Source organism: Prionailurus viverrinus, chromosome C1 (assembly GCF_022837055.1).
Source record: "Prionailurus viverrinus isolate Anna chromosome C1, UM_Priviv_1.0, whole genome shotgun sequence".
Classification (NCBI taxonomy): domain Eukaryota; kingdom Metazoa; phylum Chordata; class Mammalia; order Carnivora; family Felidae; genus Prionailurus; species Prionailurus viverrinus.
In genome coordinates this window covers 187306679-187327176 of record NC_062568.1, presented here as the reverse complement: position 1 = coordinate 187327176, position 20498 = coordinate 187306679, and the positions used below count along the sequence as shown (strand labels likewise).

The 20498-nt window shown below is 42.9% G+C and overlaps 2 protein-coding genes across 4 annotated transcripts in view; both read right to left on the bottom strand.

The window, feature by feature from the left end:
- Window positions 1–20498, bottom strand: part of KIAA0319L (KIAA0319 like) — a 95395-nt gene that overhangs the window by 15558 nt on the left and 59339 nt on the right. For all 3 annotated transcript variants that reach the window (XM_047869062.1, XM_047869061.1, XM_047869063.1), the window contains exons 6-15: window positions 17902–17999; window positions 13990–14077; window positions 12718–12810; window positions 10759–10891; window positions 6799–7027; window positions 5281–5404; window positions 4555–4687; window positions 2648–2796; window positions 910–1061; window positions 427–565 (exon numbers count right to left, since the gene is read on the bottom strand). In XM_047869062.1, the coding sequence (XP_047725018.1) occupies window positions 427–565; window positions 910–1061; window positions 2648–2796; window positions 4555–4687; window positions 5281–5404; window positions 6799–7027; window positions 10759–10891; window positions 12718–12810; window positions 13990–14077; window positions 17902–17999 (1338 nt within the window). The remainder of the gene's footprint in view (window positions 1–426; window positions 566–909; window positions 1062–2647; window positions 2797–4554; window positions 4688–5280; window positions 5405–6798; window positions 7028–10758; window positions 10892–12717; window positions 12811–13989; window positions 14078–17901; window positions 18000–20498) is intronic.
- Window positions 14103–16683, bottom strand: LOC125171869 (ubiquitin-40S ribosomal protein S27a-like). The gene is made up of 2 exons (XM_047869068.1): window positions 15243–16683; window positions 14103–15004 (listed from the first exon to the last, which is right to left on the bottom strand). Exons 1-2 carry the CDS (start codon window positions 15563–15565, stop codon window positions 14812–14814), a joined length of 516 nt encoding a protein of 171 aa, XP_047725024.1. The 5' UTR covers window positions 15566–16683; the 3' UTR covers window positions 14103–14811.

Sequence of the window (20498 nt, the reverse complement as noted above, 5' to 3'; positions counted from 1 at the left end):
TAAATTGTTTTCTGCAGCTGTGTGCTGATGAGGCATCATGACTCAAGTTATTTCTCTGCTCAGATTCCCGAAGCACCCAGAGCCCTCTCTCTGTCACGTGGAGTAGGCAGTGCTGGACTAGGGGCACAAAGGCCTGGCTCTGACACAACTGCTGTGTGACGCTGAGCAAGCCCTGCCCTCTCTGAGTTTCAGTTTCTCCATCTGAGATGAGTTGGGGAGCAGGGATCCACACTCACTCCTGTATGGGTAGGAGGGATACTGCTGGAACAGAGTCTCCACGGATTTTTCAGCTTGGGGTTTCTAGAGTGTTTAGAAGCTGGCTTTGCCACTTGGCTCTGTTCTTGCTGGGCAGAAGGGGTCCCAGGACTGAGGTCCTGCTGGGCTGAGCCGGCAGTCCCACCCAGTCCCAGCGCCAGATGAACTCACCAGGCTTCACCTCCACAGTGGTCCGGTCTGTGTCACTTTCCCCCTTCGCATCAGTCACATGCAGGTGAAATGTGTAGGTGCCCTCAACCAGGTTGGAAAGAAAGAGGATCGGGTGGTGGTCAGAGTGATTCAGCACCTCCTATGGAGTTGAACAACATGGCTACGTTGCAGAGCAAGACCACACTCCTTTCTTGGGGTCAGGTACTGCTTCTGTTAGGACTAGGCCCCCTCTGGGAAGCTCCTGCTTTTGTAACAGCTCTGAAGCCCACAGCTGCCAAGATCAGGGCAGAGGAACATATTCTGTGCCATACTAACTTGCAGAGTGACCCTAGGAAAGTCATTCAGGATCCTTGGATTTCAGAGGGCAATCCAGGTTTGACACAAGACCCCTTGGTTAAAACAGATACTGGAATGTTTGGCTCAGCCTCCTCTCCCCATCTCACCACCTTGACCCCATATAGCTCTCTAGTTCCTGGCACTTACGCCTGCCGCTGGGCTCCCCTCATCTCGGGTCCAGAGGTAGCTGACTATTGCCTTATCATCTGAGGACTTGGAGCCATCCAGTTCTGCTGTGTCCGTGGGCAAGGTAATCACCACACTCCCAGTTATCTTGGCTACAGGTGGTTTGTTCATTTCTAACCAAAGAGACATCAATGAAATGACATAACATTCTGGAAAAGAAAGAATGCTTCTTCATGATGCTAATGGGGAAATTAACATCAAAAGCATTTTAAGGGGCACCTGGGTAGCTTACTTGGTTAAGCATCCGACTCATGGTTTCAGCTCAGGTAATGATTTCACGGTTCGTGAGATTGAGCCCCACATCGAGCCTGTCATGGAGTCTGCTTGGGATTCTCTGTCTTTCTCTGTCCCTCCCCACTCATGCTCTCTCTCTCTCAAGATAAATAAACTTAAAAAAAAAAAGCATCTTAAATGGAGAACTGTTTTAATTGCCTATCCATGCCAGTAACTAACAGCGTAGTAGAATTTTTTGACAATAAACCAACTTTTAGTTAGTTGGGGGTTAGGACCCAGTGAAGACCAGGCTTCAGTTCCCCTCTCTCCATGCTAAATAAAACCCAGGCAGAGCCAGAGAGCTCATGATTAATAGTATAAATTTGAAGCCACCAGTGTCACAGGTCCTGAGACTCCAGTCCCGCCCAGAGTGACATTCTTCTGACACCATACAGCAGAGGGAACAAGCATAGTTTTCTTCTGTGTCCTCCTAGCAGCTTCCCCTGGAAGGATTCCATCTCTTTGCTAGGGAAGCGCATGATAATTGGAAACAAAGGCCCAAACTGGTTTAAAGACCTGGAGGTTAGGTTTCATGCTGCTGATACCACAAATTCTCTTTACAGTATGGCCTAAAATGTTATTTTCTGAACATCTTCTTTTATTCTTTCCTTAATACTCTAATAGAGAAAAAGGAAAAAAAGACCTCTCTTCTCCTGCGCCCCCCCCCGCCCCCCCCCCCCGCAGCTTTGTTTACTCAGGTGTGTATCCTCTACTGAGCTCAAGATATTGTAGCTGGAGGCCACCTGCGCATCTCCCATCAGCTTACAGCCCTCTCCCAAGGCCATCACGGGTCACGTGCCTGCAAACCAGAGCAAGCCAATCAATGCTCGCCTCAAGTTGGCCTCAGCTGGCTCACAGGAGGAGCAGAGCAAACTACAGTGCAGGCCAGTCATTCTAAGGTCTGACAGCAGGTGTCACTGCAGCTAGCAGGAGAGTCACAGAAACCCCAGGTCTCAGCAGCAGAGGCAAAATAAAAATGCAAAGGAAAAAAACCTAATTCTTTCCCTATTCAATTGAGAAGGAAGGCAGGGGAAGGGTGACAAGAAATTAAAAGTCACCTTATAGGCACTCCCAATTAAAGGTTGTTTTAGAAAAGCACATAACAGGAGCCCCTGGTGGCTCGGTCAGTTAAGCTTCCAACATCGGCTCAGGTCATGATCTCATGATTTGTGAGTTCGAGCCCTATATCGGGCTCTCTGCTGTCAGCACAGAGCCTGCTTCGGATCCTCTGTCTCCCCCTCTCTCTCTGCCTCTCCTCCCCTATCTCTCAAAAATAAACATTAAAAAGAAAGTTCATAACAGCTGCCCTTTCCCCCAACTTATCCCCCACCCCTTGTCTCTCATCAATTTCTGCAGCCAAAAAAGAGATGCCTGATTCCTCAGTTATCTCACCCAGAGGCTGCACCAACCCAAGACACGGAGGTACCTTCTTTGACAATGACATTCACAGAACTTTGGCTTTGCAGGTTCCTCTCATCTTTGACGGTCAAGGTGAACACGTAGGTTCCTACTTGTAGCCCTGTCACAGTGGCGACACTGCTGTTAGCATTCTCGAGCTGCACCCCATCGGGTCCCCTGGACAAAGATGGAAACCAAAGGGTAGAGTTGTACCTGTCTGCTGTTCTTCCATCCTTGACTCAGCAGGAGCAGACAATTACTGCCTCAGCTGATGCACAAACTATTGTTTCCCAGACCTTGCGAGGACATGTTTAAAAATATTACATCTGGACAGAGTGTCATTTGGCACCAAAATACAGCTACCTGCTGATCAGAAAATTCCATTCACCAGCTTTCAAACACATCTAGCCTTATCCTTTTTATGAGTTTCTAGAACATTCAAACTCTGCTGTTCCAGTTTGTAAAAGGAAGAAAGCACTCTGAGCAGGTCCCTGATCAAAAGAACGATTTCAGAGTGATGTTTCTGAAAAGCATTTCTGGCCCAGTAGTTGGTTCAGCTCTTGCCAGCAAAGAAGCAAAATGCGTTTCTTAATCATATGCCAAACTCCCTCCCACTGAAAAGTCAAGGAAAGGAAATGGGCCAAAGCTGCAGAGGAACTCTCAGCAAAACCATCCTCTTCTTAGCAGCTCTGAAGCAAAGCTCCCAGACAGGGGCCACAGAGGCCCCAGGACACCCTGCATCCTTCTTTCTCCCCTGTGGCCTCACATAGCAGCCTGCAGCCAGAGAGTGAGCTCTATGCCAACATCCAGGCACAACTCTGCACATACCAGAGAGCCCTTCTGTTCAAGGAGCAGAACGCCCCAGAGAGCTTTGTTTAAAATTAAGAGATGACCAGAGAAATCTGCAGTCTTCCAGGTTTTTGCTTTATTTTGCTGTTTAAACATATAATCTCTGGCCCTAGTCATCCCTCCTGAAACAGACTCTCCTCCAAGAAGCTACTCTAAGCACTATTTCTGCTATACGATTTCTACTCAAATGAAGGTTTATCAGCTGTCTTAACAGTTACGACGCAAACACACTGGGCTGAGGAGGATTAGGTTCTCCACAATAGACAAGAGCTGAGGAAATGAATTTCTAGAATCCAACTCACCAACTGTAAAGTCCAGTGGTTTCTATAGTCAAATTATAGCCCCTTCCCACCCATTTTGAATTCCCTAGTCACCAACAAAAACAAAAAAAAAAACTCAGTCTGTCCTTAGTTGCTACCTTTAGAAACTAAGAATGCTTTTTAACTCTTCCTTGGAATTCCTTTGCTTTCTGTGGGATCCTGCATACAATCTGAGTTCCATTTGTTATGGTTTAAAGGAGCTGAAAGAAACTGTGAGAACCAGAAATGGTTCGATTAGGTAATTCCAGCTTAATTAGTATTATTTTGGTTAGTGCCTTTGGCCTCTCACTAACATAATTGGTAAATGATGTCTTTAAGGAAACAATAACAGCGTAATGCTTTCATTGTGCAGATGAATTTTCAGTTCTCTTTAATAGCTGCTCTGCCCTATCCACACTGCCAGCCTTACCCAGTTAATTTTGAGCAACAGTATTTTTCTGCTCCATTACCCCTTCCATCCCGCCTCTCAAGTGTAATTAAACTATGCATTTCGGCAGATGGATTATACCTGTAAAAGCACCAGGACCACAAAGTACTAACTGGGGACTAGCTGATGATAAGCATACTTTTTTCTTACAAAAATTATGTTATATCATTTTCTTAAGAGTTAGTTTAGATTGCTAACGTTTCTTTCTCAGTCACCAAGCCACCCCCGTTGCCCCCTTGGATAAGCCAGTAAGAACAAGTGAACTCTTAAAAGCAAGTGACATTTTGTTCTTCAAAGGTCTGGAGGCTGCATAAATAAGGGTTTTGTGCCAATACTCACTGTGTTTTCTCCCAGAGATATGAGATAATTTTCTGATCATCTGAGCTTTTGCTGCCATCCAGGGTTGTGCTGTCCACAGGAAGGGTCAGCTCCTTATCCGGGCCTGCATCTGCTTGTGGAGGCTTGTTGTTTTCTAGAAGACAGAGACACAGAGGTCAAAAGAAGGTAGTTTGGCTGGGAAAAGAGAGGAGCCACCGGGATATATGTTCTGGAAGCCATCAGGACTCTGCCTCTCTGCCCAGAGAACAATCAGATATTGTGGGTCAGGGAGCTCATGATGAATATAAGACTGAAAGATACAAAACTATTCTGAAAGAACATGGCAGAACATAACAAAGTTGTAATGCCATGCTAAATTTGAAATATAATACTATGGGAGTTCAAATGAAAGAGTGTGAGTGATAAGATAGGGCTTTCTTGAGGAAGTGGGCTTTAAGCTATCCCTTACAGGATGTGGTAGGTTTTGGGATAACACAGACTCTATCTGCTAGGTCCCCTCGAAGGCACGATGACTAGCCAAAGGCAAGGGCACAAGCTGAGGCTGTGAAGTACTCTTTCTCTCTAGCTCTGAAGAAAGCACTTGGAACAGACAAGTGAAGTTGCCAGGGTCCCCGTGGACTGGTGCCTCCCACTACCGCTGTGTAGCTCAGAACCCAAACCCTCTTCTCCCCTATGGTTCAAAGGACCAGCCAACAGAGGAGTCTGCACTACAAGGTTGGAACTTACCAGGCTGCACAATAACAGTCACTTGAGCAGTGGCCTGCTGTCCTATCGTGTCAGTCACTGTGAGCTGGTAAGTGTAGTCTCCTTCTTGCATGGCAGAGAGCTGCAGGGTTGGTGTTCTAACACCCTGGATGTATAAATACAGACAAGTGGAAAAGCAAACTCCCAGAATCACAACATCATACAGTAAGTCCTACTCTGGTCTAAATGATGCACCCAGTTCTCTAAAGCTAGTGAGTGCAGCATCAAACACTGTGGGACATCCTGTTGAAAGTAAAAGGTTCCTGTTTCAAGGGAACAACCTTCCCTGACAGCAGCACTTTCAAATAAAGTCAGAGCTCTCCCCAGGGAAAGGGAAAGGAGTACAGGAAACTGTGCACAGATAACCAAGATCATCAGTCTTTATGACCCAAGCCAGAAAGAAGGCCATGAGCATATAATAAAACAACATGCTTTTAAAACCATGTTCTTCCTGCTGAGGCCACTCAGTCATCAGAACAAAGCTGCCTCAATAAAACATGGCAACTCAAGAGGTTATGCAATGCCATGCTGTCCCCTTGCAGGTTCGTGCAGATGCTGCAGCAGCAGAGAAACTGAACATCATATCTAAACAAAAGCCAGGTGAAATGTGAGCTTTAAGTCATGCCTCCGATTTGGAAACACAGTGTCAGAAGGAACATTATACCCAATTTAGGGCAATGCAGGAACTTCCTCTAGAAGAGTGAGCAAAACCTGGCAGCCTCTGGGCTGAATCTAGCTTGCAGGCGTTGTGTTTGGCCTGCAGTGTCTTAGAAGTTGGAAATTTTCTTTTTTTTTAATTTTTTTAAGATTTTATTTTTAAGCAATCTGTACACTGAATGTGGGGCTCAAACTCACAACCCCAAGGCCAAGAGTCCCATGCTTCAGTGACAGCAGCCAGCCAAGCACCCCGAAAGTTGGAAATTTTCACATAAAGGTCTAGAATTCCATTTTCTCTTGAAAAGCTGGCCTATCTAGGAATATATGAGAGCATATTTCCATGTGGCAACAACCAGCTGGACCTGAGGCACAGATGGCCACCTCAGTCAGGGGTTATGTTGTATGATTAGCCAAAGGCCCTATTCAGTTTTACTTACATTACCTGCCTGGTGACAGATCTAGTCTCTTCTTAAATATCTCCCGAGAGAAGATGCTCACCATCTAGCCAGGCAGGCTACTCCAATCTGTGGCAGAGCTCATTAAGATCTGCACCCTTGTAGCATCAGAGTAGACTGACTCTCTGGAACTGTTCTAGAACAGCTCCCCTTTTTCATCTCATCTTTTTCTCTAATACTAAACACTAAAGACAAAGATTTTGCTAATGTGTTCATTAAAGGCCCCTTAAATTTTCTAAGTTTTTTTTTTTTTAATTCTAACCTTCAATGTTCTATATAAATCTGACTTTGGTAATTACAATGGGGCAAAAAGAAGCCTCCGTAGGGCAGCCAGCCTAGGAGCTCTGACTCCCCTGGGCAAGAGAAGGCAGAAGCCGCTCCCTCCTACCTGCATCTCCACCACTTTCCCCTTGCTGCTTGGGCTGAGTGACCACTCATAGCTGGTGATGCCATGATCATCGGTGCTCTGGTTCCCAAAGAGGATGATGGAGTTTTGGGGCAGGGTGATCACTTGGTTGGGGCCCGCATTGGCCACAGGGGGATAATCCACAGCTTTGTTCACTGTCAGGCTCGCAGTGGTAGAGCTGGTTGCTCCATCAGAGTCTACTACAGTCAAGCTATCAGGGCAGAGAAAGCAGTGCAGTCAGGGATGGGCTTAAGGAAGAGGAATGTATCTGAGAAGACTGAAAATTGAGGCTAAGAAATACCAAGGCAGCAGGGGTACCAAATGGTAACCAAATCTTTACCCATTCTTCTTGGAAAGACAGAATAATACTAAATGCTAACACTGACTGAGTGCCAGGCACTGTTCCAGGTGCTTTCTATCTCACTAAATCCTCACAACAGCTCTATGAAGTACTATCCTCACTTTACTCCTCACATAGACAAGGAGACTGAGGCAGAGAGAGTCAGGACCTGAATCCAGGCAGTATGTCACCAGCACTGTTCTGGCCCACTGCCCACACTGTGTGTTCTGTGTGCTCGGGCCTTCACGAGCATTGTCTGGTCTGGCCCACACAACAACCGTAAAGAGCAGGCATCCTTTTTTTTTTTTTTTTTTAATTTTTTTTTCAACGTTTTATTATTTATTTTTGGGACAGAGAGAGACAGAGCTTGAATGGGGGAGGGGCAGAGAGAGAGGGAGACACAGAATCGGAAACAGGCTCCAGGCTCCGAGCCATCAGCCCAGAGCCTGATGCGGGGCTCGAACTCCCGGACCGCGAGATCGTGACCTGGCTGAAGTCGGACGCTTAACCGACTGAGCCACCCAGGCGCCCCAAGAGCAGGCATCCTTAATCTCACTTTACGGGAAGCTGAGAGAGGCTGAGTCATCTCCCCAGGGCTATACAGTGGGCCAAGGTGCAAGCCCAGTTCTGTGACTGCAAAGCCCAGAAACCAAGCTTTAAGAACAGATAATCCCTTACAGGTGTGCTGTTTTGAAGGGACACATGCACCCCCATGTTTATAGCAGCACTATCAACAATAGCCAAAGTATGGAAAGAGCCCAAATGTCCATCGATGGATGAATGGATAAAGAAGATGTGGTATATATACACAAGAAGTACTACTCGGCAATCAAAAAGAATGAAATCTTGCCTTTGCAACTACGTGAATGGAACTGGAGGGTATTATGCTAAGTGAAATTAGTCAGAGAAAGACAAAAATCATGACTTCACTCATATGAGGACTTTAAGAGACAAAACAGATGAACATAAGGGAAGGGAAACAAAAATAATATAAAAACAGGGAGGGGGACAAAACATAAGAGACTCAAATATGGAGAACAAACAGAGGGTTACTAGAGGGGTGGGGGAGGGGGGATGGGCTAAATGGGTAAGGGGCATTAAGGAATCTACTCCTGAAATCATTGTTGTACTATATGCTAACTAATTTGGATGTAAATTTTAAAAAATAAAATTAAAAAAAAAAACAAAAAATAAATAAAAATAAATAAATAAAAAGAACAGATAATCCCTGGCCCTTGAAGCTGTGGGGCTTAGAGGCATCCCAGTAAGTAGAGCAAGCTGACTGCAGCAGGCCCTCCTCTGTGCACACATTACAAGAAGGGGTGCCCCGGGCGGACAACCTCGAGGATGGACCAGGAGGGCTGGCTCTGGCAAGACAGGCGCCCGAGATGCAAATGAATTCTCCTACGCGACAGCCCCACAGTTTGTGCCAGTGTGAAATAGGATTTGCAAGAGAAAAAAAAAATGTTCATTTATAAGAGCAGGCTTTTACCTAAATGATGCCTTCCAGCTGAACAGCCTAAAGCTTCTCTTGCCACCTCCAAATGTGAGCATAAGCAAGCAAGGAGGTTTGGGTTCCTTCCATTTTGCTGACAGAAAGAGGAAAAGCATCGAAAAGACATGTCGTTTGTTTAAATCTCACTGCCAGCCACAGACAGGGCCAGACACCTGTGGGGCTATGCCCCACAGCCTCACCTTCTACCCATGGCCTGAAGGGGAGTTTTGGTATTAGAGGCTTTTAGAAGAAGAGCACAAAAACATCAGACAAACAGACATGTGCAAATCAACAAACATCTCAAAAAAGAAAAATCCACAGAATCTTTCCTCTTTTTCCAGTTTCCTTGTTGTTTTCACATTTTTTTGTTTTGTTTTGTTTTGTTTTAAACATATCCTATTTGTCTCCTATTTCAGAACAAAAGTAAGTTACAGACAAATGGCAAAGGGCAGCTACCCGTTATTCTTTCACCTTAAACAGTCCCGGGCTTCCATGCAAGGATACTGGACCCAATTAGCAGCTGACTACAGGGCCGGGGAAAGAGGCCACTGCCATATGAACACAGGGGAGAAGGAAAGGTGAGTGGAACCAAACAGACTGGATCTTAATGCTAATCAAACCCTCATCATTTCACAGATTGAAGGTTAGAAAAAAAAGAATCACCCCCAATACTGCATCCACCCAAATACTGTGGTTAAAAGTGCAGACCCGAGTCCTACTGCCTGTGTGACCCTGGGCAAGTTACTTAACTTCTCTGTGCCTAAATTTCTTAATCTACAAAATAATAGGATTAAATGAGCTACTGCATGGGAAGAGCTCAGAACAGTACTCACAATAATTGTTCAAGAAATAGTAGCTATTATTGTTACTTTTTAAAAAAGATCAACCTGGCCCAAGCTAAATTTCATAAATGCTAAAGCTCCTATATTAGAAATCTAAGGTAAAAACCAACTCACATTTTCATTTTAAGCCAATGAGAAGGTTCCAACCCTGTTGAATGGCAGCTGTCTTTCAATCATCTGGTCTTGAGTCAATGAGAGTGCTAAGTCCTATTTATTTACATGGCAGGTGTTGTGCTAGGACATTTATCACTGTGCCTCTGGTAGTGTCTAAAACTTGACTCATCGCAGATCCAGTGGGGAAGACAGACACCCATGAATGAACTATTGCACCACGGTAGGTGCCACATAGAGGCACCAAGTGCAACAGTTTCGGGGAGAGACATATTCTCTCTTGGAGGAGTCTCAGGACCCGTAGAAAACTGAGCAGGTCGCTAAGGATGGGCAGAACTCCAACAGATTGAGTAGAGCATTCAATGAACCATAAACAAAATATGTACAGGTCAAGTCAAGGAGTGGAACAGAATGAGCCCTGACCTGAGGGTTAGAGAACCTAGCTGAAACGTGTGACCCTAGAGAAGTTAGTAAATACACTGAGCCTCATTTTTCTCAGATGTAAAATGAGGATGGCATCATGTACATACAATGTTTGTATGATACTCACAAGTGCTCTGTAACATACAAGAAGTCTTGCAAACATAAAGAGGATGACTCTAGAGTCAGCCTCACACTCTTATTAATAACATCCTATAAAGTTGACACTAGTTCCCAGGACTATCTTTGAATCAAATTCTCTCAAAACGCCCCAAAAGATAAAGATCCTAGAAATCATATTGAAATAAAACACTGGTCAAAAGTAAAGATTTTGAGATCTCATAAGCTGAGGGAACATTTACCAAAGGGAAGGGACAAGATAGGAGTAGGTAGTTTCCTTCTAGATTTTTCCTGAGAAAAGGCAAAGGAAGGTGAGCCGTTTCACTTAATGACAGAAATCCTAAAAAAAAAATGTTTGGAGATGTGCCAGGTGCAGCTTTGAGAAGGGTTAACTGTGGTGGATCCTGATCTACTATGCAAGAACATCTGCCCTAAAAACTTATCATTGGTGTGACCACAATCACCACAGGACTCAGAGAACTAATCGAGCCGAAGGCTGTATCATCAACTAAATCTACAATGACTTTGATATCTGTCAGAGTTACTCCTAGAGGAACATAAAACCCACAAGGGAAAAACACAGCCTAAGGTAAACTTGAAGGATCCTAATTTACCTGAAAGTGTAGTTCCCAGGGACGAGCTTACTTAGTTTTAATATGGCCGTATCTTCAGAAATCTTCTCTTCTCTCAGAGGTCCCTTAAGTTCTTCCCAATGGTATTGGACGATTTTATCATCATCAGTGCTTTCTTGACCATAAAGAAACATCAGTTACAACATGAAAGCACTGGGTCTCAGCACTTATCCAGCTTACACAAACTAGGGCAACTTCCCAGAGATGTGAGGCTAGGAAAGCTTCATGAAATTACAAACTATCTCTCCAGAGTGTTTCTTCCCTAGGAGTATTGGGTCAGTCTGCCTCTCTATGAATATTCCACTGCGTAGTTATCCAAGGTCTCCAACACAGGCAATCTCTGGTTAAAATGCTACTGTATGAAAAAAGGAAACTCAAAAATTCTCAAACGCGTGAAAAGATACTCAGCCTCACTTAAAATAAGAGAAATGCACATTTAAATTACACTGCAAGTACTATATTTTTTACCCACCCGACTGGTAAAGACCAAAGTTTCATAACACATACTATGGGTAAAGGTGTGGGGCAAGGCCCTCTCGCAAGTCATGGTGGACTTATGAGATACAGCCTCTCCATAAAGAGTAATTTAGCACAATTTATCTTTGCCCTTGCAGTTCCTCTTTGAGGAATCTATCCTACAGGTATATTTGCACATGTGTTAAATGTCACGCTTACAAGACTATTTATGGCAACGTTCTTTGTAATAACAAAAGACCAAAAATAACCTAATGGTCATCAACAGAGATTGAATGAAAACAAGTATATAGCCATATGACGACATTATACAGCCATGTAATGGAAGGCTATGTAATCATTAAGAGAAAAAAAAAATGAAACACTATTTCATGTACTGACTCAAAAAATTCTCCAACCTACAGAAACAAACATTGTACATAAAAGTATTATGTGCTATCGTAAAGACTGTATATGTATTTTCATACATATGCATAGAATGCCTCTAGAAAGACCATAAAATAATACCGTTGATAGTCTGGAGGAAAACTGGACAGTTGGGAGACAAGGATGGTAGTGACTCTTCTCTTTATGCTTTTACTTACAATTTAACACTGACCTATTAAAAAATATAAAGTAAAATGGTACTATGTGAACCCTCTGTACTTCTCTCATAAGTGCTGCTTCTTGTTCTCCCTTCTCTCTTTGCCTGCTATTCTTCTACCCTCCTCTTCTCGCCAGTAACATAATGAAATGTTTAACCTTGCTAGAGATTCTTCTGCTAGTGCTCTGACTGCATCCGCCAAAAGCCGCTATTGGTGCCAAGACAATCAGTGTAATGGGGCCTTAAGAGGTCTCTAAGGAAACCAAGCAAACTCTGGTGAGATGACAGGCCTGAAACCTCTTTCGCATGCAGCCAGGACGAGTGGCAGAGATCCCAGAGTCTTCTCATGTCATCCACCAGGGGACACTACTCTGAAGGGTACAATGTTAATGAGCCCGGCCGGGGCATGGAGCACATTCTGCGAGTCTCTCCAGGAGGAGGCTGACAAGAGCCTTGTTAGGCAGTGAGGGCTTGGGGAGAGCTCCTCAGTCAAGACCCTCAGTTATTTACCTTGCTATGAGAGGAGGGAGCTTTGTTTCCATAGCTAAAAATGGTGACTCTATCTAAGCAAATTTGAAAACCAGGAAGTTTCATACTAAAATAATGCTAAGTATATGCTCAATTCCACTTTCTTACCATCTCAAGAGAGCAGAAGTATTACTTCAAACATGGGGATTTTAAATGGGGTCTGTCTTGTTTTTTACTTTACTTGTTTTTTACTTCCTAATCATTTGCTCGAGATGGGCAGTCCTCCCATAACATGGTCAAGAAGATGGGCCTATACAGAATGTGGACACAGTTGGCCCTGAATCTTCTACCAGACTTTTCTATCATAGTTCATAGTGAATGCTCTTCTAAAACATCACGTCTAGACAAATACTCACGGCTGCCATCAATGACTGTAGAAGTGGTTGGCAAAGAGATCTCCTGGAACTGTGGTGACACAATGGCAACGGGAGGCTGATTCTTACGAGGCTCTGCAGGAAAATGACCCAGAAGAAATTGGAAGAGGGGCTTTCTAAATTAGAGGAGGAGCAGGCCTATGTGAATGGATTATAAATCTGCTTCCATTACATAATTGATTTATTGGTTGCAGCATCACCAAATTAGAAAGTCACAAGACCAGGCTGCCATTCTACCATAAGATACCTGGAAGTGTTAAACCCTCTTCCAGGCCTGAAGATAGGCTCTGGTGCTGTCTTGTTCATGAAAAGTACTACAGCAGCACAAGCTGAGTAGAGGTGGATAACAAACAAGCTTTGTGCACTAAAGGCCTTGGCAAGCAAACTATTCCTTGGCACGGACTATGCTAAAAAGACAATGGGAGATTTCTCAACCATCCCTGAGCTGATCGTGTGTGAGGTGACTAGGCCTGAGTGATGGGAGGGTCACAAACCACACTGTCTACTCAAGTGACTGTGAGCTAAAAACCCAATGGCCTTTTGAGAAATAATCCAATGGTCTTGATGTTAAACACATTTTTAATAAAGTGAAAGGACTACCTTGGTTACAAAGTTCAAGGAACAAAGAGAAAATAAAATCTATTGCCAACAAAGGCAGAAAATACCATTTTCCAACTTCCCCCAAATTTCCCTGAAAATGCAAAACAAGATACTTTGCTACTGCACTGTAATTTACCAATGGTGGGTCAGTTAAAAAAGAATGATGGGATTTGGTTTCCAAAGTGAAAGAAGACTGGCAAGGTTTAAATGAGGAATTTTGTGTGCAAAACCCGTATCTGGAAAGAGATCAGAAAGAGCCAGCCATTTGGCTGATTCTCCTTCTACATACTTCTCCTAAGCTCCTGGCTTTCTTGTGTCTCTTAATCACAACACATGGTCCTCTCTCAGCATGACCTACTTGGAGAAGTAATTCTCAGACAGACAGGCTATCGTTCAGGCCATACTGCACTGGGGGCCATGTGACTACTGTTTCTCCACCCAGCCAAATGTTCCAACTAGAACCAAAGTATATACTCTGCCACCTTAATCTTTTACTACATTGAACTAGGAATTGCCCAGTGAACATATTAAAAAAAAAAAAAAAAAAAAAAAAAAAAGAATGGGAAACAAAAACCCCTCAAGTCAAATCTCCCCCTCTTTGGGAATCCTGCAGAGGGAGCAATGGAGACTCAGCCACAGCTTGGAAACACATACCTGGTTTTACTGTCACGTTCACATAGCCTTCCCCATGGGTATTTTGACCATCTACAATCACTCTGAATTCATACAGGCCTGGAGTAAGCTGCGGGAGTGAAAGAAGACAACCACAAAGAACAGCAATTCTATGTAAAATAACACATGTATCTGAACTTGCCATGCTGATACTGAACTCTCTTTTTTGCACTGTTTCCAAAATGGAGAAAGTAAACTAGCTAAGGAGATGAAACAATGAATTATAAACTAAAAAACCATAGCTTTTAATGTGAATCTTATTACCAGCTGACTCTAGAACAACAAAAGGGAATTCAATATCTCTATACTCCCATTTTCTTTTCAGAAGAACATTAAGGGCCCAACCATCCTATTTCACAGAGTTATGAAATTAAAATAATCATCTGTGCAAAGAAAACCATTTTGTAAAACTACCAAATAGCTCCCAAATATCTGAATATTTTTCCCTCCTGATTTCCACTAAGGGTATAAACATAATATAAAGAAAATCACCCACAATCCCACTGTCTTAACACATCAGGTAACTGTATTTCTTCTCCTTCCAATCCTTGACCACATATAAAAAAAACAGTTTTTAAGTAGTTCATTCATTCAGCAAACATTTACTGAGAACCAATCATGTACTGGACATTATCCTAGGCTTGGGGTTTAGAGATGAATAAGATTACTACCGTCAAGGAACTGGACTTTCAGGGTCCAGTTAAAATCAAGGTGTGCATCAAGCTTTTTTGTTGTTCTTGTTATTTCATGTCTTTTATTAACCCATATAGAATTCCTTGTCTTCCAGATTATTGAAGCAACAGGTCAGAAAACACTTACCAAAATAATGCCAAAGTGGCTAGTAATAAAAACTCCAGCACCACATTCATCTGAAAGGCACTCCAGATGAAGGTGATTGATTTGGCCATTCTCATCCACCTTATGGTATTTCAAGACAGACAGCTGAACCTTCTTTCTCTTATGCTTATTCTTCTTGGGAGTGGTGTAAGACTTCTTCCTTTCCTTCCTTCCTCTTTTTTTTTTTTTTTTAAATGTTTACTTTTGAGAGAAAGAGAGAGAGAGCACGAGCAGGGGAAGGGCAGAGACAGAGAGGGAGACAGAGAATCCTAAGCAGGCTCTGCACTGTCAGCACAGAGCCTGATGCGGGGCTTGATCCCACAAACTGGAGATCACGACCTGAGCTGAAATCAAGAGTCAGATGCTTAACCGACTGAGTCACCCAGGCTTCTCTCTTCTTCCTTTTCTTAGCACCACCACAAAGTCGCAACAGAAGATGAAGAGTGGACTCCTTTTGAATGCTACAGTCAGATAAAGTATGTCCATCTTCCAGTTGCTTGCAAGAGAAGATCAGTCTGTGCTGATCAGGAGGAGTTCCTTTCTTATCCTGAATCTTGGCCTTTACATTTTCTATTATATCCAAGGGTTCAACCTCGAGAGTGATGATCTTCCTCATATGGGTTTTCATGAAAATCTGCAACTTGGCGGTGGTTCCACTGCAGATGGTGGATCGGAAAGAGAAACCCGCATCAAGCTTTTTATTATTCTTTCTTCTGTTCATGTAACATGAACACTTTCCTCAGTATAACAGTCTTTTTAATGGTCATTTTAAAGCTACAGAATAGTACATGAGTGACTGTGTCATATCACATAGGCATTCCACATTGTTGAGTATTTGGGTTGTTTCCAGATCTTTATGCTGTGATGAACATCATTCAGACAAATGAGGTTTTTCCTTTCTTCTGAATTATGCTCTTTGAGAACATGCTAACTGACTAACATTTCTGACGTTTTTCTTCTTGTAACGCTTTTATTTCTTGGCTTTCACTTCTCTGTCCACTCCTCATTTCCTTCAGTTTCTTCTTCCTTCCACACCTTTAAGGACAACATTCCCCAGGATTCTAATTGCAACCTGTTTATTTCTTCACTGTACGCACTATCTCTGGATGATCTCATCTATTACCATGGTGTCAGTGTCATTTCTTTGAGGTTGCTGTAAAGATTTATCTCTCTAGCCCAGATCTGTGTCCTGATCTCTAGTCCCTGATCCCAGCTACTTCCTGGACACCTCCACTCAAATGTTTCACAGGTACCTCAAACTCACTCTGTCCAAAAATGACTTAATCATCTGTAAACCTACCCAAACTTGCTTCTCTTTCTGTGTTCCTCATTTCAGTGAATATCACCACCATCGCACTGACATCTACCCAGGTGCCTAAGCCAAAAGGCTAGAATTATCCTAGACTTTTCTTCCTCAACACCACCACCCAATTAATTGATCACCAGGTCTAATTGAGTCGACCTCCATATAATATTTCTCACATCCACTCACTTCTCTCTGTTCACATTGCCATCACCTTAGATTTCAACGATCACAGCACAGCTGTTAAAAGCAAGAGCTTCAGGAATGGAAAGTTCCAGTTCAAATCTACCAATTAATAACAGCATGAACTTTGGCTAAATCACTTAATTTTTCTAATTTTTAGTTCTGTCATTTGTAAAACAGATATTAATACCCACATGTTGGGGTTGTTACGAAGATAAAATGAAATAAGTGCATAAAACAATTAGCACTATGTCTGGCACATGGTAGGAACTCAACAGGTGATCTTTAAGTTTTATTTTATTTATTTAGTTTTTTGAAGTGCCTGGGTGGCTCAGTTGGTTGAGCATCTGACTTTTGATTTTGAACTCAGGTCATGATCCCAGGGTCATGGGATCAAGCCCCACATCAGGCTCTGCACTGAGCGTGGAGCCTGCTTGGGATTCTCTTTCTTTCTGTCCCTCTACCCCTTTCCCCCACTTATGCTCACTCTTTCTCTCTCAAATGAAAACAATTTTAAAAATAAAACTTTATTTATTTAGGTTTTTTTTATACTCAGGCTATTACCATCTCACACCTACATTTTTCAACAGATTCTCCATTGGTTTCCCTGGTTTGAGTCTTACCTCCTCTATCTGCAGGCGGGGTGATCTTTCTAAACTGAAAATCTAAATAAGTCTTTCTGCTGTTTAAAACCTTTCAAAAGCTCCCTAGTCCCTATGGATAAGCTTCTAAGTCCTCAGGTTGGTGTAAGACTCTGTGTGATCTGATCCCTGCATCTCTCTGACTTCTTTGTGCCACTGTTCTTCTCATGCTAGAGGGTCCAGTCACACTGAACCACATGGAATTCCCTTTTTCCCACATTTTCCCTCTAATATTTGGCCCAATGGATATATTGCTTCTCCTGCATGGGGTATCTGCACTCCATCCTTTACCCAGCACTCCATCATGACCAAGCCAGGCAAACTCTAAGAAATCAAACTCCCCGGGGCTTCAATACCCCCTGCACCAACCTAGTGCATCCCCTGTTATAACTGCCTGCTTCTGCTCAGTATCACCCATGAGACTCTATTGTCCTTGAATGTGAAGATTTTGATCAATTCACTGGTAAATCTCCAATGCCTGACACATAACTAGTATACAATGAACAATGGAAAAAAGAGAAAGAAAGAAAGAATGAATGAATGAATGAGGATGCTCGGCCAAAGAATATGAACATTTTTATGGCTCTTAATAACTACACTGAATCTCAAAAAAGACTGAGCCAATTTACACAGTCTTGTGGCCGCAAAAAACTTAGCTTATCTCCCAAATTCTAAAATCCTTATGTTACCCTTAAAAGCTGTTTAGTGTATATTTTCAGCTATCACCACCATGCTTATACAGTCTTCTCACCATAAATGAACATTTGAGAGTCATACACTAACAAATACTGGATGTCAGCCAGACTTTTGGAGGATTCACTTCTGAAAGACTTCCTGATTTAAGTGTGAGCAGAAAATTTTACATTACACATTTTAGAAAATGGTCAGCACCTCTTCCCTGGCCCCACAAATGAGAGGAGGCAAATTCACCTTGGATAGTTTGAGGATCTGGGAATGTTTCCCTTCCATCTCGCCACTGTAGTCTTCGGGATGAGTAATCAGCTGCCAGTCGTAGGTGTAGGTTTCTCCTATAGAAGGGCAGTTACAAAAATCATGAAAACACACACCTACACACAAGGAGGGCAGTCACACATCCTGCCAATAACAAATCTCTTTTAAATCTTGACAAGGATTTAGTTTTTAAGATTCCACCCCAAAGCCTATAGGGAAAACCAAACGTTTTGTTGAAAAAAGAGATTCTGCTGACTCAGCTACAGTCAGGGCTTCTTCTACTTTCTCCCAGCAGTGCTCTTTCCTGCCCCATATCCACCCTCCCATTGAGAGAGGCCAATCCTCCCTCCAAATACTGGGTTGCTCATGGTGTGGTGTCACACTGAAAGTACATGCCCTACCAACCACTATAGATGAACTTACTGGGAACAAAGGCCATTTTCTTGCAAAACTTCTTTTGCAACAAAGAACAGCAATGACTTCTAAATAACATGGTTCAAAAATAGCTTTTTTACAGAGTGCTAACAATGCTTGTCTCACTGAGGTCATCACACCCTGGTGAGTTAAAAGAGCTACTTCATTCCTGCTGAGCTAAATAACACACTGCAGAAGATGGTAGGGGATGGCCCATTTAAAACAGGCCCCACTGAAATTAATTAAGATCAAATGAAGCATTAAATGGTCCTCATTTGTAGCTCAGACTATATGACTGAGTAGGGCAAGGACAGAATCCTGTTATCTAAATGGAATCCCTCCTTCGTGAAAGTGGTCTTAAATTTGGGGGAGGGAGGAACTAAATTCATGTCTGGCTAGGGAACGAAGGCTTAGTTTACATTACTACTCAAAAGGAAAAAAGAAAAAAAAAAACCTCAAAAGCATAACAGAGAATGGCCAAACCTAATTCCAAGATAGCCTTCATCTGAAGACCAGATTTTATTTTATAAGCCTAAGATACGAGATCTATTACTCTTCCTTCCTCCCCAAAATACTAGTTTTGTGTTGGCCAGCCGTCAGCCCTGCGCAGCTCTCACAAATGTATTATGCAGAAGTCAGGTTAGGTGAGAAGCAGGAAAGCAACTGCAGCAGTGGGACTGGTGCTAAGAGATGACATTTCTTCCAACTGTAATTGGAAATTTTTTTCCACACAGAAAACAGACTCACACCAGTTTGGGAACTGACAATTTTATAGTATCTAAGGCTGGCAATACAATTTCAAGAAAGGACAATATTCCTAGGACAGAAAAGCTTGGGGGATGCATTATGCCTTACAGCCCCAAATTTGCCCAAGGGTAGGAACAACTGAGGATAGGTCTGCTAGACAAAATGCTGGTTTAAATGATTCAGGGCAGTGGTTTTCAAACCATGCCTCCAAACCCCAGAGAGATCCTGAGAGGCGCTTCAGGGACTGCCACAGGAGATGAGGGGGAGGAAGAGTAGGCAGAGCTGGTCCTGTTCATCTGTCCTCAACCTTTGAAAATCTGAAACCATTCATCTCATGTATCTGATAAAGGCTGAGCAACTCATGGAGAGGAGAGTTGAAAAGAATCTGTTTCTCGGGGCGTCTGGGTGGCTCAGTCAGTTAAGCGTCCGACTTCAGCTCAGGTCACGATCTCACGGTTCGTGAGTTCGAGCCCCGCATCGGGCTCTGTGCTGACAGCTCAGAGCCTGGAGCCTGCTTCAGATTCTGTGTCTCCCTCTCTCTCGGCTCCTCCTCCACTCATGCTCTGTCTCTCTCTCTCTTTCAAAAATAAATAAAAACATTAAAAAAAAATTTTTTTTTTAAAAGAAAAGAATCTGTTTCTCAACCTATGTGGTTTGGAATACTGATCTACAAGGTGACAGCACCACACAGACATGAACATGCAAACAGGGGTTAGACAAGAAGATAAGGCAGAACTCAGCTGCTTTTACAAAACAGTGGAGGCAACCACAGCTCAAGGCTGTTCTCTCCTCACCTCCATCTTCAAAGGCCACCCAATTCATTCACCTTAACTTACCACCAGAGCGGGGAAGGAAAAAGCTTCTCTGGAGGAAGTTGGAATGAACTGATAATTTGAGGGCAGACATATAGAACAGAGAGGGCATTTAGGTTCTGGAAAAGTACTTTTGATTAAATATGCTATTTGGTATTCGGCCTATTAGAAAGCAGGACTACTGTACAGGACAAGAGTACATGTACCTAAAATGGGAGGACTCCAACCTGAATCCTAGAGTAGGACATTCTTCTTGACTCACCTTTAATGAGGGGAACATAAACCCAATGCAACCATTTTCCATCAAAGTATGCTTCACTACTGTCAAAGGAAGTTTTAAGAAGCGCATATATGTTTCTAAGTCAAATTCTGGTCTATCAACATATACTTCAAAGGTGAAAGGGATACTCATAGTATAAAAGTTTTCTTAAATACTGAATGAATCGTTCCCTAATTTATGTATTTTATAAATCTGAATTTTATGTATCACATTGGGCTTGTCTTTTTTTTAATGTCAAATCTATATTAGCAGTAGTCTTGAATAACTTTTCTACAACTGCTATATCTACTATTTACTAGTTGTTTGGACAAAATAAATAGGTT